This window comes from Neofelis nebulosa, chromosome 16 (assembly GCF_028018385.1).
Source record: "Neofelis nebulosa isolate mNeoNeb1 chromosome 16, mNeoNeb1.pri, whole genome shotgun sequence".
Taxonomy (NCBI): Eukaryota; Metazoa; Chordata; class Mammalia; order Carnivora; family Felidae; genus Neofelis; species Neofelis nebulosa.
The window spans coordinates 40742394-40760167 of NC_080797.1; the positions used below are offsets into that span (position 1 = coordinate 40742394).

At 42.2% G+C, this 17774-nt stretch overlaps 1 protein-coding gene across 12 annotated transcripts in view; it reads left to right on the forward strand.

Annotated features, from left to right (window-relative positions):
* Positions 1-8081: 8081 nt before the first annotated feature.
* LUC7L3 (LUC7 like 3 pre-mRNA splicing factor) overlaps positions 8082-17774 on the forward strand; it is a 30429-nt gene continuing 20736 nt past the window's right edge. For 4 of the 12 annotated variants that reach the window (XR_009255384.1, XR_009255385.1, XM_058705491.1 and 1 more), the window contains exon 1: positions 8085-8336. Coding sequence is in view for 6 of the 12 variants with exons in the window: in XM_058705491.1 (XP_058561474.1) it covers positions 8238-8336 (99 nt within the window). In the remaining 6 variants the exon portion in view is untranslated. Of the gene's footprint in view, positions 8337-17774 lie in introns of all 12 variants that reach the window. The other 8 variants (XR_009255388.1, XR_009255389.1, XM_058705496.1 and 5 more) reach the window with 5 other exon arrangements.

The following is a 17774-nucleotide window of genomic DNA, read 5'->3' on the forward strand; positions in this document are numbered from 1 at the left end:
CTGATGCTGACGTGCACAGCAGTGGAAGTGGGTCCTTTAACATAATTTGAATGACAGGGGAGTAGGTAGCATCCTTTTTTTTTTTAAAAAAAAAGCAGTTTTAAAACAGAGGGTTACTGGAGGGGTTGGGGGGGGGGGAGAAATGACCTAAATGGGTAAGTGGCACTAAGGAATCTACTCCTGAAATCATTTTTACACTATATGCTAACTAACTTGGATGTAAATTAAAAAATAAATAATTAAAAAGCAGTTTTAAAAAATTGGTAGTGACTGCACGACAAAGTCTGTGAATCCTTCCTTAAGAGGATTAGAGCACGTGCCCTACAATAACAGTTAAATCAGTAGATAATATCTTCTTAAACTCAACCTTTGCTTATCTTTGACTCCAATCTGCTCCTTGTTATCCTCACATATTAAAAAAACAAACAAACTTGGGGTGCCTGCGTGGCTCAGTCAGTTAAGCATCTGACTCTTAAAAAAGCCTTTTTTTTTAAATGTTTATTTTTGAGAGAGACAAAGCATGAGTGGGGGAGGGGCAGAGCGAGAGAGGGACACAGAATCCGAAGCAGGCTTGATGCTGGGCTTGAACTCCCAAGCCATGAGATCATGACCTGAGCCGAAGCCGAATGCCCAACCGACTGGGCCACCCAGGCCCCCCTAAGCATCCGACTCTTGTTTTCGGCTCAGGTCACGATCTCACGGTTTATGGGGTCGAGCACCGAGTTGGGCTCTGCACCAACAGCATGGAGCCTGCCTGGGATTCTCTCCCTCTCTCTGCCTCTACTCCTCTTGCGCTCTCTCAAAATAAATAAATAAACTTAAAAAAAAAAAAAGAAAAGAAAAAAAACTTTCTCCATAAACAAAACCTTTAACCCTGGCCACAACTGAATGCAACCTGATGGCTATTCTTTTACTTCCATTTGTTTATACTTTGTCTCGTCTCTAACTCACCGGGTATACTAAGCATGCATTGTTTGCCAGGAACTATTCTAGTCACTGAAGGTATTGCTGCAAACAAATTAAGAGTACCTGGTTTCAAAGAACAGTCTAGCAGGGGAGACAAGGCAAACAATAGAATGCGAGAGGTATTACAATAGAAACAGTATGGCATATGGTGCAGTGTTTGTGAGTGGGGAGATTAAAACCAGCCTGCATGTATTTGCATCTGAGCTTTTGCCACTCGTATTATCTTAGATGAGTTACTTATCCTTTCTGTGCCTCAAATTCTGCATCTGCAAATGGGGCTGATCAGTCGATCATAGGTAGGTTATGACAAGGTTGAGTCAAGGAAGAGCCCCTGATAGAATGGGAGGGCAGTGGTGGTCAGGAAACAAGGATAAAACCCAGGTTTCTGGTTGGGGAGGTTATGGTGCCATTTACTGAGATTTGAGTCAAAGAAGGAAGAAAGGGTTTTAGGTATGATGAATTCACTTTTGAATCTCCTGAGTTGAGCTTTCTGAAGACCTTTAATTACTGCTTCTACCAACATTTACTTATTGCCAGGTACTACCCTAAGTGCTGTACGTGGATTATTTCAGTTAATTCTCACAACAACCCCATAAAGTTAGATCCATCATAATTCTCTGATGCACAGAGAGGTAAGTAACTTGCCCAACATGATACAGCTTAGTGATAGGGCAAGGCTTTGAACTCAAGCAGTTTGACTCCAGAACCTGTGCTTTCTTTTTTGATTTTCTTTTTTTCTTTTGAGAGAGAGAGAGAGAGAGAGAGAGAGAGAGAGAGAGCATGAGCAGGGGAGGGGCAGACAGAGAGGGAGAGAATCCCAAGCAGCTTCTGCACTGTCAGCACAAAGCTTGACTCGGGGTTCAATCTCAAGAACCTTGAGATCATGACCTGGGTTGAGATCAAGATGCTTAACGGACAGAGCCACGCAGGTGCCCGACTTTCATTTAAATGGTTACCCATAAGGAGTTGTGTATAGGGCTGTGACAGTGTGACATTTAGAAAGGAGTTCTAGGGGCAACCTGGGTGACTCAGTCGGTTAAATATCGGACTTCGGCTCAGGTCATGCACGATCTCACAACTGGTGAGTTTGAGCCCCGTGTCAGGCCCTGTGCTGACAGCTTGGAGCCTGGAGCCTGTTTCAGGTTCTGTGTCTCCCTTTCTCTCTGCCCCTCCGCTGCTCACACTCTGTCTCTGCCTCTCTCTCTCAAAATAAATAAACATTAAAATTTTTTTTTTTTTTTTTTATAAAGGAGTTCTGGGCTGGTGATTTGGATTTGGTAGCCACCAGTACAAGGTGCTGACCGAAATCATGGAAAAGGAAGAGATAGCCCCAACAGAGTGTGCTGAGTAGACAAAGACAGAACCCCAAAGAACACTCAACATTTTTTTTTTTTTTTTTTTTTTTTTTTTTTTTGGGGACAGAGAGAGGCAGAGCATGAACGGGAGAGGGGCAGAGAGAGAGGGAGACACAGAACCGGAAACAGGCTCCAGGCTCCGAGCCATCAGCCCAGAGCCTGTCGCGGGGCTCGAACTCACGGACCGCGAGATCGTGACCTGGCTGAAGTCGGACGCTTAACCGACTGCGCCACCCAGGCGCCCCGAACACTCAACATTTTAATGATGGGCAGAAGAGAATCCACAAATGAGATGAAGAAGAGGAAAAAGCAAAGGAATGGGAAAATTTGGAGAAAAGAGAAAGACCCACAGGGCCAAGTGCTGCAGATAGGGCAAGAAACAAGGGACTGAAAAGTGTGGAATAGATTCAGCCACGAGGAGATTGCTGGAGAGCTTGGAGAAGGAAGTTTGCAGTTGAGTGGTAGGGAGGACAGCTGGGCTATCATGGAGTTAGAAGTAAACGGGAGCTACTTCCTACAGATTATATCCTCTGTGGGAATCTGGGAATTACAGGGACAAGTAAGAAATGGTGTTACCACCGAGAAGAACTTTCATTGATTTTATAGGGAGATTCGTATTTGCCATATTGTGTGGCCAACCTCAAAATGTGCAGGTTTACGTACGGTAAAATCGTGGCACAAAAAAGATGGTGATCAGTTGTGTGTGGCAGGTGAAGAATGAGGGTCCAGGTTGGATTCACAGAGCTGGGGATGCTTGGGCTGTGACCTGAGAAAGATGGGCGGTAACTGCTGGTGGGAGGGAAAAGCATCCCCCGCCTGGAGCAGTGGAACACAGTATAACGTGGTAGGAAGCTGGGGTGTGGAGGGTGTGGGCCAGCAGTAGCAGATAAAGTTAGAGAGGCAGGTCAGATCACGGGTGACCTTGTGGTTTTTTGAGTGGGGGTGATGGGGAGCCATTGAAGAGTTTTGAACAGGAAAGAGACAGGACCAGATTTACGTTTATTAAGGTGACTGAGGCAGCAAAGCAGGTGGAGGACAGGGGCCTGGGGGCCACGCTGGAAACTAGGAAGCAGTTAGGAGACCTGTCATAACTGGTTTCCTTTCCACAGGAGGTCACTAGGGCCGCCATCACAAAATACCACAGATTGGGTGGTTTATTTATTTATTAATGTTTATTTATTTCTCAGAGAGAGAGAGACAGAGCATGAGTGGGGGAGGGGCAGAGAGAGAGGGAGACCCAGAACCGGAAGCAGGCTCCAGGCTCCGAGCCGTCAGCACAGAGCCTGATGCAAGGCTCGAACTCATAAACCGTGAGATCATGACCTGAGCTGAAGTCGGTCGCTCAACCAACCGAGCCACCCAGGCGCCCCTAGGGTGGTTTAAACAACAGGAATTTATTCTCATAGTCCTGGAGGTGAAAAGTCCAAGATTAAGGTGTCAGCAGGTTTGGTTTCTCCTGAGGCCTCTGTCCTTGGCTTGCAGATGGCCGTCTTCCCTCTGTGTGTGCGCCTCCCTAAGGTTTCTTTGTGTGTCCAAATCTCTTCTTATAAGGACACTAGTTATATCAGACTGCCCACCCGTCCATTCCCCAACAGTCTCATTTGAACTCAATCACCTCTTTATTTTTTATTTATTATTACTTTTTTGATATATTTTTTGTTTATTTATTTTTGAGAGGGGGGGTGGGGAGAAGCAGAGAGAAGGAGACACAGAATCTGAAGACGACTTCAGGCTTTGAGCTATCAGCACAGAACCCAATGAGGGGCTCGAACTCACAAACCACGAGATCATGACCTGAGCCAAAGCCAGACGCTTAAATGACTGAACCACCCAGGCGCCCCATTAACTTAATCACCTCTCTAAAGGTTCATCTCCAAACACAGTCACATTATGAGATATTGGAGATTAGAACTTCAACATATGAATTTAAGGAGGGGGGGGAAGGGACACAATTCAGCCCATTAATACTTTCCATTAGTAGGATGTATGGAATGGGGTCTGGAGACCACTGGCTGTTAAGATTGTTTCCCTTCTCATCATTAGGAAATGACCAATTCATAAAATCTGTAGAAGCTAACGGTAAACTGGGCATTGTGATGTTAATAGACTACTTTTATTTCTGAGTCCCTGCTGCCTGGCAGAGTCTGAAGCAGATGATGCTGGTGCTGGTTGAATTATTGTAGGATAGATGAATGAAACAATTATCTGCACTTGTAATACACATGGAAGTGTCCGCCCTTAGAATCTAGGGAAAGCAGGGTTGTAGTGTAAGACTTGCTGACGGTGTGACTGGATAAAATCCAAACGCATTAAATATTTTCATTTCATTTCATTTCAAGTTATTGTTCCTTTTGGGGGGGGGGGAACTTCCCCAATCCAGTTCCTGGCACAGAGCACATGCTTCAGTAAAGCTTGTGGAATGAATGAGGGGATTCGATTTAAAAGTTTTAGTGAGCAGAAGCTGGAACTTTGCATTCAGGTTTTATTTTATTTTATTTATTTATTTTTGTAACGTTTATTCATTTTTGAGACAGAGCGCAAGCAGTGGGGGGCGGGGGTAGAGGCAGAGAGAGAGGGAGACACAAAATCTGAAGCAGGCTCTAGGCTCTGAGCCGTCAGCACAGAGCCAGACGTGGGGTTCGAACTCACAAACCGCGAGATCATGACCTGAGCCAAAGTCGGTTGCTTAACCGACTGAGCCACCCAGGCACCCCTGCATTCAGGTTTTATAATAACTCTTTGTGGTTCAAGATCTATACTACCCCCTGTCCCCACTTTTGGTGGTAGTGGCAGTAGTGAACCTTCAAAAAGTACTTCATTGAGCAAAGAGTAGCCATCAGCAGCTGAGAACTCTCTCATTTCACTGCTACATCTACAAACTGATGTTGCCTTTTTTCTTGTTTCAGCGTAGAAAGGTCCTTTCCTGTAGCAAAGGCAATAAGCTACAAATATGTCCTGAAGCCTATACCACCATTATCTTCTCTTTAATTGAAAGATCTAATTGGCTTTATTAAATGACTCATGAGTTGGGCAGCATCCCACCTAGCAGAGATGAGCTCCACCACCACGTTTTTTTTTTTTTTTTTTTAAGTTTATTTATTTATTTTGAGAGAGACAGAGAGAGAGCTCAAGTGGGCAGGGGCAGAGGGAGAGGGGAACAGAGGATCCGAAGCGGGGCTCTGTGCTGACAGCAGACAGCCCGACGCAGGGCACAAACCCACAAACCGTGAGATCCTGACCTGAGCCGAAGTCAGACTGAGCCACCCAGGCGCCACCTTAAGAACTTACAACTTTTATCTTCCACCTCTTGCTTTGACATTAAACATATTCTAATTTCCTATCTTAAAAAAGCCTCCCTTGGCCCATAGCTCCTTTCAGGTCTCTCCCCATTTCACCCCTTCCCTTCTTAAAATGAGTTGTCCAGGGGCGCCTGGGTGGCTCAGTCGGTTAAGCGTCTGACTTCAGCTCAGGTCACGATCTCTCAGTCTGTGAGTTCGAGCCCTGCGTCGGGCTCTGGGTGACGGCTCAGAGCCTGGAGCCTGCTTCCGATTCTGTGTCTCCCTCTCTCTCTCTGCCCCTCCCCTGTTCATGCTCTGTCTCTCTCTGTCCCAAAAATAAATAAACGTTAAAAAAAAATTTTTTTTTTAAATGAGTTGTCCAATCATTTATCTTCCTAATTTCCCTTTCATTCTTCAATCCATTCCAATCTGGCTCCCAACTGTAAGATCCAATGGGTACTTTTTTTTCTTTTCCTTTTCTTAAAGTTTTTTGAGAGAGAGGGAGAGAGTTCCAGTGGGGCAGGAGAGAGGTGAGAGAATCCCAAGCAAGCTGAGCCTCTTCTCTTTCTCTTTCTCTTTTTCCTTTCCTTTTTTCTTTCTTCTTTTCCTTCCTTCCTTCCTTTCTCTTTCTTTTCTTCCTTCCTTCCTTCCTTCCTCCCTCTTTCTTCCTTCCTTCCTTCCTTCCTTCCTTCCTTCCTTCCTTCCTTCCTTCCTTCCTTCCTAAGAAGTAGGCTCAGGGCCCCTGGGTGCCTCAGTCAGTTAAGCATCTGGCTCTTGATTTCACCTCAGGCCATGACCTCCCAGGTTCTAGTCCCGAGGTGGGGGGCGGGGGGGAGCTACCTGCTGGAGGCTCTGAGCCTGCTTGAGATTCTCTCTCCCTCTCTCTGCTCGCGCTCTCTCCCTCTCTCTCGAAAATAAAATTTAAAAAAAACTTCAAAAAGCAGTGTCTCAAATATTTGGCATCCTCAGGCCACCTAATGGGCACCCTCAGGCCACCTAATGGGCACCCTGCATACCTAGAATCAGTTTTATGTATATTTGAAATAATGTGAACATTGTTTCATGACATGCTTTCATAATGCTACTCTCACTGCCTTGAATTCTTTTTCGTTCACTTTGCTTGGCTGGATCCTTATCTTTCAGGTTTTAAGTCATTTCCACAGAGAAGCCTCTCTCTTACTCTTTACAAGAACCCTGATTTTTCTCCCTCATCATATCAACTAATGATTAATTAAACTTAAAATGTGTTGGGCCTGTTCTACATGCCTTATATTGTATCAATTAATTTAATTTTCAGGAGAACAAACTGTGGGTAGGTAACTTAAAAGAAAAAACACAATATTCAACTAAGTGAACTTAAAGATCTAATTGGCTTTTTTGATAAAGATTCATGAATGGGGCAGCATCTCATCCAGCAAGCAGACAGGAAGAGCTCTGAGCTGCACAAAATGGAAGGATTTTATAAATAGAAGGAGGATATGAAAAGGAAGTCAAGAGTGGATTGTTTCAGGCAAGGTTACCTTCCTCTAGAGTAGAGTAAGGTGGGGAGTGCAGATCAGGAAATTCCAGATCTGTTCGTTTACATTCTACTCCTGGGAGAGGCTAAAGGTTACACATTCTTAGTGGGGTTTATCAACAGTGACTCCATTTTGGGGCCTGTTTTTTTTTTTTTTTTAACAGGACCACTATCATTCATCCCATTTTTCAGATGGGGAAAAGGTGGCACAGAGTGGCAGAGCTGGGATTACCAAATCAGGTTGATCTGGCTTCAAAGTCCATACCCTTAACTGTGATGGAGTACTTAGCACAATTTATATTGACAGATTTCATTTTATTTCTTTAGTGACTGTCTCCCTCAATAATCCTCAAGGTCTGGGGGAGCAAGGACTGTGTCTGAAAGGTTCAGAGCTTAGCTTCAAGCTTCAAGAGCTTACCTGGCACACGGTAAATACTGTTGTTGAAGAGATGAATAATTTTAAAAAATTCGACTGGGAGGTCATCAGGTGCATGACTGAATCTCCACACTCTGCCTGATCAGGGGAATCGGGGTGGGAGGATCCCCAGGTGGAAGAGGAAGCGAGCGCAGTGACTAGGAACACCGCAGTCGGAACACGGAATCGGAGTGCAGATCTTCAGTTTCCTCCACTGGAAGATGGTACAGACCGCACCGCGTGGTGCGAAGGGAGACACTGCCCCTTTCTCCATTTCAGAGCGGGGGCCAGGTTTCAACACGTAGCCTCCCATTGCTTTCTGCGAAGGAGCTCAGCGAAGACCACCGCCTAGGGAAGGAGGCGTGAAGCGCTGTGGAGCTGCGTGACCCTCCGTTCCGCCAGGCGCGAAGTGGGGCGGTGCCACGGGGCAGGGGCGGAGTCCGGACCAGGCCTTGGCAGGCTCCGCCCCCCGGCAGGCGGAAGCGGGCCCGTCCACACCTCCTAGGCCTGGGCGTATCCGCGCGGGCGCACGCGCGCGCACGGCATGCTGGGAGGGCGGCCGCGCGGCGGCCATTTTGTCTTATCGGCTCCTCTTTAGAGGAGGGTTTTCGGCCTGCGAGCAGGCCGAAGGGTTTGGCGACTGTGTCGCCGGCGTTTTCTTTAGCGGGTGCCAGGGCTGGTGGGAGCAGCCGCCCGAGAAAAGCACCATGATTTCGGCCGCGCAGTTGTTGGATGAGTTAATGGGCCGGGACCGAAACCTCGCCCCGGACGAGAAGCGCAGCAACGTGCGGTGGGACCACGAGAGCGTAAGTCCCGCGGGCCTTGGGTCTGTGCCCGGGTGCCGTGGGGGAGGGGAGCGGCGCGGGCCGGGGCCGGTCCGGCCCGCGGCGCGATTTGGGGCGCGGGCCGCGCCAGGGACGAGTGAGTCTGTGGCGGGAGGGAGGAGCCCGCCCGGGTCTGGGGATGAAGGATGATTTGTTTTTGTTGTTGTTGTTTTAGTACCTAGAAAGTCGAAGAGGGCCCTTGGCAGAATTGAAGAGCACCTTAGTGAGGCAGGGAAACGCGGGAAAGGATTTTATTACATCTAGAGGCTCCGGAGTTTTCACCTCATTATAAGATAGGGAAAAGGGCACATTCTTCCGTTATTTGGGTTGAGCGTCGTATTTAGACTGAAATTTCTGGCCAGGATTAGTGGTAAAAACCGTGGCACTCTATTACTTTAGTGATAGTTCAATTTCGACGCTTATATGAGGAAATAAAATTTTAAGAGGTCATAACTTGGTAGGGTTTACCATGATGATAAACAGATACTGTTTGATAGCAGTACGTTTTAGTAAGCCCTTCATGTAGATGGTTGTCAAGATTTTTTCTTTCACGTAAAACTCACTTGATACGAGTACACGTATCTTGATGAGCCCTGAGAAACAGAATTGTTGAATCATTATATTGTACACCTGAACCTAATAAAACACTGTTAATTATAGTTGAATAAAAACTCATTTGGTCATTTTAACCTTATGAGTAAGGGTAAATATTATAATCCCATTTTCACAGGTGACTCTTGAGAGGTTACCCAAGGTCTCTTGGCAAGTTAAGTGGCGAAACTGAACCTAATCTTTGTAGTTGTGTTCACTTTCCACGATTCTATGAAACTGACTCTCTGCAGATAACCAGTCTATTTCAAGTGTTTTGAACATGCAGTGTAATGTTTTATGTTGGGTCTTAACCTGAAGAGCAGGTGTAGATTTTAATTTTACTTAGCTCGCGGTTATAACCAAACAACGTGGTAATTTAAAGGCGGTTGCTAGTCAAAATATGAAGTGTAGTTGAACAATTAAGCTGTTTTAAAAAGTTGCTTACTCTTTTTTTTTTTTTAATGTAGGCTTCAGTAAAATTTCTTTTTTGTGATGCAGGAAAACAAGTTGGTGCTAGGTGAATCCTTTCAGGATCTTAAAAAATAAGTGGCTAAAGATGTATTGAGGTGTTGCCTGATTCCAAAGTAGTAGGAAGTGTTAGAGTAGAATTTATTGTGTGGGGTCAAATTCATGCATCTGTCATTGAACTTAGCAGAGGTGAAGCTTTTTAAAAGCTTTTCTTTCTTTCTTCCTTTCTTTCTTTCTTTCTTTCGTTCTTTCGTTCATTCTTATATTTGGGTTTTTTCTCTGCATGTTAAAATAGGAAGCTGAGTAACTTTGTGGATTGTTTTGAACCTCTTTCTAGGCATCTGTTTGTCACAGTGAAGTCATTTTTTCTTTACTACTTGGGAATCTTTTATCTTGCTTTGCAAAACAAAACAAAATTACAATTTAGCTGATGTGCAAATAGGACATTTTGGACATTATTTTGGATTAAAGAGAAAATTGCTTTTGATTGCCTGCTCAACAACTAGAGCAGTCTAATGTCTACGCCTCCTTGGTTTTGAACACGTGTTGTGAAGAAACTTTGTTTTCCTGTTGTATTTTATTGAGCATTGCTTTTAGTTAGCAATGAGGCTCTCAGAATAGCCACTTAGGTTTTGTCATCTCAGCTATGATCTTTGACTTTTAGTGCTTCTTGTTGATTTAAACTCTTAGTGCTTGTCACCAAGGTATTTATGCCTTTAATGACAGGTTGCACTTTATTCTCGATCAAGGGATTTGAAAAGCCAATTACTGGTATTTCAGATTTATGTCTGCTGGGAGAATGTTGGTGTTGACCTGGAACAAAGCACATGGCCTCTTCTAAATAAGACTCAATTACTCTGGGGTATAATAAAGCTCTGGAAGCTCGTGGCATCACTTCCGGGTCATTTGCATATTCTTATGCTGTTGGTTGTTAGTGGTAAAATCCTGTGAAAATGGACAACCCCAGCATATACTCTAAGGGTTTCAGGATACTGCAACCTGATATTTCAAAATACTTTTACATTCCCATTCTATCTGGAAATTTTTCTTTGCTACATTTGCACTAGATGGGAAAAGCTGTTTCATCTGGGTGGGGTCCTTTTGTTTAACAACTGAAATAGAAACTTTACCTTAGTGGTTAAAAAAATAGTTGTTGGATGTCTGTATCTGACTGACCTGTGGAGTTTGTTTTAAATGCAGATTTCTGTACCTCACCCTGGAGAGATACTGATTTTGTAGCCCTGAGGGAAAACCTTGGAAATCTGAATTTTCTTTAAATGGCCTTATGCATTCTGAAGCTTGTGAACTACAGTAGCTTCCTGACCCACTTGATTAGTCCTGGGTTTTTAATTGTGACTTAGTAGCACTTGAAGCTCCTTTTTAAGTGAAGGATGCATCTGTGATGCAAATTATCGACCTTTCCTTTGTTATGGTGTCTATGTAACCACTATCCTGATTGAATCTTGGAAAGTGCTTTACTGGAGTTTTACAGGCATTTCCACCTTCTTTGTTGATTGCTACCTCTGGGTCTGAAAGTAATTTTCAGCTAAAGTCAAATCAGCTTTAATACCATTGATTCATTCATAATCCTGCTACCTCGCTTATTAATATTTTACATTTCCTTGAGGTTATTAGTATTTTTGCATTAAGCAGTTCTGTTAATTCTAAACAACTGCAGTAATGAGGAAAGCATACGATTTTAACTGCCTAGTGTGAGCATCTTTCAGTGGGTGTCCACATGGGAAGATTTCAGTGTTTGTCAGAGAAGGCGTTAATAGCTTTCTAATTATCTGAATAGCTCAGATTGTAGATGTGTTAAGGTTTGGTCTAGAGTTTTCAGTATCTTTTATATGATATAACAGGAACTTTGTAGTTCAAATTGAGGTCTTTACATTGTAGATCTCAATACGGAAGTGAAATGTTTAACTGTTGGCTTAACTCTAAAATGAGATTTCTTGGGGCGCCTGGGTGGCTCACTCAGTTAAGTGTCTGACTTTGACTCAGGTCATGATCTCACAGTTTGTGAGTTGGAGCCCCGCATTGAGGCCTGCGAGGAGCCTGCTTGAGAGTGTCTTTCTCCCCTTCTCCCTCCCTCTCCCCCTCCCCCCCCCACTTGTGCACACGCATACTCTCAAAAAAAAGTGAGATTTCTTTCATCATTTATCAAATTCAAGTATGCCTCCTGCTCAGTGGGGGTTTAATAATTTATGGAGGGAGTTGAACTAAATGTTCTTTTCTAAAATCTTCAGAATGTTAACAGATATTGTCATTGACACTGAAAGCTGTTTGAAAAAGAAAAACAATCCTGTCCACATGTTTACCTGTGAACTTTGACAACAAAAATTAGTCATTATAGCTCATGACATCTAATGTAAGCATTTTACTGGATAGTTTTCGTTCAGTTACAAAGTGTTCGTTTTGTCAGAAATGCAGGCATTTCCTGTCTTCCTGTACATAAGTGTTGGGCTTCTCCAAATTGGCAGCAGTCTATGTGTTGTGTATGTACATAACTGTTGTTTGCAGTTTCCCAAAACATATACAGAAGTAAATACTATAATAAATTGTGTGCCTATGCCCAATGCCACATTAATGCGTTTATTATTGGCAGTATTATAGTCGCTATATTCTCTGCCTTTTATTTTGAAGCAGTTCTCTCATTTAAGCTTTAAAGACATCATTATATATCTCTACAATGTAAGGACTTCAAGAGAACATAACCACAATACTGTTATCACACTGAAAATGTTAGGTATTTCTTTAATATTTGTTTGATTGCTTCAGGGAAAATGTGCGTATGTATCATTAGAATTGATTTCACAGGGGGAGACAGCTTAAGTTAGTAATAATAGTGCTTCATTGTTTTATGAAATATGTTTAATTTTCTCATTTCTTAGGTGTAAGCTGGGCATATTTTCTGTTTTCATTTATTCAACAAAAATATAGAACAGAACCGTAATAGTAGAGATAGGGCACTTGGCCTGAGAGAACCATCAGTCTGGTGACAGATATAAAAGAGTGAATGTGCTTTTGTAACATGTGGTAAGTGCCACAATAGAACACATATAGCGTCTTGAAAAGCACACATCAGAGGGGCATCTAATAACCTAGACTGGGGTGGTTGGGAAAGGCATCTGAAAGTGGCTCTTAAATACTGGGAATTAGCCTCAGGGAGTGGGAGAGAAGACCTGTTACTAGGAGCTGGAGAAGATCTTAGGCTTGAGAAATTGTGAATAGTGCTGGAGGCCTTGTTGCTTTTGTTGGAGAAGGGGATGTGGATAGATGGGCAGAAATCTGGTTTTGAATGATTTTTGTAAGCCTTGTTAAAAGTTGGGACTGAATTACATTGGGGAACAAAGGCTTTAAGCAGTAGATGGAATATCAGATTGACTGTTGCCAACATGATGAATTTTAAATGCCAGTATTTAGATGACCAGAAATAGAAATTGAATAAATTCATTCTCTTTAGAATTTGCTTATAAAATGGAACTTGTTATCTTGTGGAACCAAAGATGTGTCCAAGGCTGTTAATAACTTACAATACCAAAGGAACTCTTTTAAGACATTCATAGGATTTTAGCTGGAGACCTATGTTTGTAGGTGTCTGTAAAGACATTTAAAGTTTATTTTTATTATTTTGAGAGGAAACACACACACAAATGAGCGAGGGTCAGAAAGAGAGGGAGAAAGCGAATCCTAAGCAGGCTCCATGCTGTCCTTGCTGGATCCCAAGAATGGTGAGTTCATGACCTGAGGGGAAACCAAGAGACCGGCCACTTAACCAACCGAGCCACCCACAGGCCCCTGTAAAGACATTTACATGTGCTTTAATGATTTGAAGGCTTCACTGTCTGTAAATTATAACTAGATGGCCTGTTGGGGTGAGAAACAACTAGGGATTCAACTGACTTGGGGAAAGCAGTTGAACAAAAATAATGCAGACAGCATTGAAAATATTTGATTAGCTCAAGGGAGAATTAATATTGTTTGATTCAAGTGGGTATAGAAAGACAAAAAATAAGGTATTCTTAACATACTTTTGTGATTAGAAGTGGTCTAAATAAATGACCAGAATTGATTGGGCCTTGAAGAAGTGAATGCTAAAAAAAATAGGACTGTTTTTGTTAAGGTGTAAGTCTTAGCATAGTTTGAGTTAGATATTTATACTTCAGTTTCCTAACATGTGTAAGTGTTCTTTATACTAAATAATCTCATTTAAATACTGATTCCATTAATAATTGGGAGTTGATTTTATTATTTCAAGTTTTCCCTCTGAACTTAGCACCATTAAAATTATTTTTTACCAAAGTAAACATGCTTGCTGTAAAAAATTAAAATTTAACTTAGAAATAGTGAAAGCCTGTCCTTGCCTCCCCTCCCCATTGCCAAATCCCTCTGAAAAACTTGAAAAATTGGTGTGTATGTTTCTGTGCCTTTCCTGATAATTTACAGATGTATACACATATGTAAGTGAAAGTTACAGATAGCTTAATGTAATATTACATAACATGTAATTATGTTTATAGACGTGTACATATGTAAGTGAAAGTTACAGGTAGCTTAACGTAATAATATGTAATATATAATTAATTATATATTTAACAGTTTTAATTTCCATTGTGGCATCTTTCCTTGTTCGTACATAAAAATCTACCTTAATTGGGGCACCTGGCTGGCTCAGTTGGTAGAGCATGTGACTCTTGATCTCAGGGTTGTGAGTTCAAGCCCCACATTGGGTGTAGAGATTACTTAAAAATAAAATCTTTAAGAAAAAAATCTACCTTAATTTTTAACTTTTTGTTCTCTGGTGGGTATGTAGATTATGTCTAATTCTTTTCCCATTACTAAGCTGCAGAGAACATTCTAGTACATATAGCTGAGTCACTTGTAGGATGGGTTCCTAGAAAGGTCATGGCTAAAGTAAACGCACGTTTTACATTTTGATGGACGCTGCCAAATTGTCCCACAGCCCTCTAGTATGTTTGGAGTATCCTTGTCACAGCACTGTATCTAATGCCAGATATTGTTTTAATTTTTGACAATTTGACTTTGTTTAATATGGGAATTTGCGTTTCAGATTTTCTAGTCAGATTTCCAAGATTGATTATTATTTCTGCTTTCTCTTGACTGCTAATGAATTCACTAAAGGATGCTATTGAGATTGAACTCTTCTGGTCAGTGGTGTTGCCTTAGATTTATCAAGAAGATAAATCACAAGAATCCTGGTCACCCCACTCCCTTGGTGCCTCCCTGTCCCACCTTTGGTTATCAGATTGTTAGCTCCATGATGCACATTTAGTAAACATTTGCTGAATAAAAGGCGTTAGTATTTTTAGTTAAAGATCCTTAGTCCCTGGGGAGAGTTTAAAAGAACCAGTCTGGAGGCATCTGAGTGGCTCAGTCAGTTGAGGGTCCAACTTTTTTTTCTTTATTAGAGAGAGAGAGAGCAGTGGAGGGGCAGAGAGGGAGAGAGAATCCCAAGCAGTCTCTGCGCTGTGCTTGGAGCCTGCTTGAGATTCTTTCTCCCTCTGTACCCCTCTCCCCCACTTCTCTCCCCCACTTGTGTGTGCTCTCACTCTCTTCCTGGAAAAGAAAAGAAGCAGTCTAAGTAGCTAGAGTTTAATGGGTAGAATAACATTTTTTTAAGTGTATTTATTTTGAGAGAGCAAGAGCGTGTGCAAGCCCGTGAGCGAGGAGGGAGGAGTAGAGAGAGAAAATCCCAAGCAGGCTCCATGCTGTCATGAAGTCATGACCAGAACCGAAATCAAGAGTCTTGTGGATGGATGCTTAACCAACTGAGCCACCCAGGTTCCCCTAGAGTAACATATTTTGATGTACCAGTCATGTTACAGCGGTATCTTAAGGAGAATTGAAGAGTGGAAAAGAGCACATAGAACTGGATTAGGAAAGTGGCTTCTTTTTAAAAAAAAAAAAAAATTTTTTTTTTTAACGTTTATTTTTGAGACAGAGACAGAGCATGAACGGGGGAGGGTCATAGAGAGGGAGACACAGAATCTGAAACAGGCTCCAGGCTCCAAGCTGTCAGCACAGAGCCCGACGTGGGGCTTGAACTCACGCACCGTGAGATCATGACCTGAGCCGAAGTCGGCCGCTCAACCGACTGAGCCACCCAGGTGCCCCAGGAAAGTGGCTTCTAATCTGGATTTTGTAAATAGCGAGGTGCTTTTAGGGCAGGTCATGTGGTTGATCTCTTAAATGGGGTGATTGGACTAAATTCTAGGTAACACCTGGTTAGCCCACTGGTAGGCATGTCTTACTTGGTGTCCATAGTGTCTAAAATCATTAAAAAAAAAAACAGTATGGTAAAAATCAGACTAATTTGTCCCCTCTCCTCATGTAACAAACATATAATTTAAATATTATAATCTCGCTATGAAATAGTGTTGTCTACTTTTTTTAGATGAGGAAACCAAGAGTTAGTCTATAGTTCACAATGGATAAGTGTGAGCCAAGATTCAAGCTCCGCACTGTGTTGTCTCTCCAAGCATACCTGTTTACACTTCCCCATTTCATACTATCATAATCTTTTTTCACATATTGTTTTCCTTATGCCTAGAATGCCTTACAGTCTTTCTCCTTCTGAACTTCAGAACCAGTTCAAGCTTCACCACCTGTGATGACCTGACAGTCCTGACTAAATTCACTTCTGTGTCTGGTGTTGCATGTATATTCTAGTACACTCTATATTTTGTTTTTGACGGTCTTCTATGAGACTAATCTTCCTGAAGAGTAGGTCTTAATTCATTCTTGGATTTCTAGCATTGTTTTTAGCACATAGTCTTAAATTATTATTGAAGTGTCACTTTCTACTTTTTAAAATTAAAATGTCATCTAAAATTAAATGCCACTTTGTTTATTTTTTGAGAGAGACAGAGAGAGGGACAGAGGATCTGAAGTGGACTCCATGCTGAGAGCAGAGAGCCCAATGTGGGGCTTAAACTCACAAACCATGAGATCATGACCTGAACCAAAGGTGGTTGCTTAACCCACTGAGATGCCCCTTTGACTTTAGTTTTTAAGGGTTTTAAAAAAAAATTCCTTTAGGTAGCCTTCACACTCAATGTGGGGCTCAAACTCAAAACCCTGAGATTAAGAGTCACATGTTCCACAGATCGACTGAGCCAGCCAGGTGCCCCTAAATGGCACTTTATTTATTTGTTTGCTTACTTGCTTATTTATTTAACTTAACTTTAAAGTCAATAAGGTTTTTTTGTTTGTTTGTTTATTTTTGAGAGAGACAGAGCCAGAGCATGAGAAGGAGAGAGGCAGGGAGAGAGGGAGACACGGAATCTGAAGCAGGTTCCAGGCTCGGAGCTGTCAGCACAGAGCCCGACGTGGGGCTGGAACTCACAGACTGTGAGATCATGACCTGAGCTGAAGTCAGGCGCTTAACCGACTGAGCCACCCAGGCGCCCTGGTTTTTTTGTTTTGTTTTTTAATGTTCATTTATTTTTAAGAGTACGAGTGGGGAAGGGGTAGAGAGAGAAGGAGACAGAATCTGAAGCAGGCTCCAGGTTCTGAGCTGTCAACACAGAGCCCACATGGTGCTTGAACTCACGAACCATGAGATCATGACCTGAGCTAAAGTTGGACGCTTAACTGACTGAGCCATCCAGGCACCCCTCAATAAGTTTTTATTTAATGAATTTTACATATTCCTTCCACTGCCAATCACCATAGTTCCTCCAAAGTCAGAATCATTATCTTCAAAAAAAACTCTTAGAAAAAGAACTTTTTTGTTCAATCCAAATTCACTGTCCGGAGTTCCTTCTGTTGGGCTTCTTTGATCTCCACTTGAATGTGGACATATTTCAAAAATGCCCACCTGTAATCTTTGGGATCCAATTTCTTTAGGGCCCTCTAACTGCCACTTTAAAATCCCATGCAGTACTTAATTAGATTTGAGAATGTGTTTATTTAATTGAAAATACTTTATTGAAGTTTTATGTAAAAACTTCTATGTCTCATAGAACATTTAGACTTAGAGTTTTGGCCACTTAGAATCTACATTTATTTATTATTTTTAATTTCTTTTTAATGTGGGGCCTGAACTCATGGTCTCAAGATCAGGAGTCACATGCTCCACTGACCAGGCACCCAAGAATCTACTATTTTTGAGAAAGTCTTATTTGTATAAATGAAACTTAGGGTTTATGGTAAGCTAGAAATATTTTAGTTTTAAAAAACAACATATATCAGTTTATGACAAACGTTGAAGCTTAGTAGTAATCACCAGTTTTACAGAAAAGGTAAGCCACAGGTAAAGCCCAAAGTCAGATCTGGGTCCGTTTGATTTCAGTGAAAAATATTAAAACTAAGATTCCGTAAGTACTATATTGATAT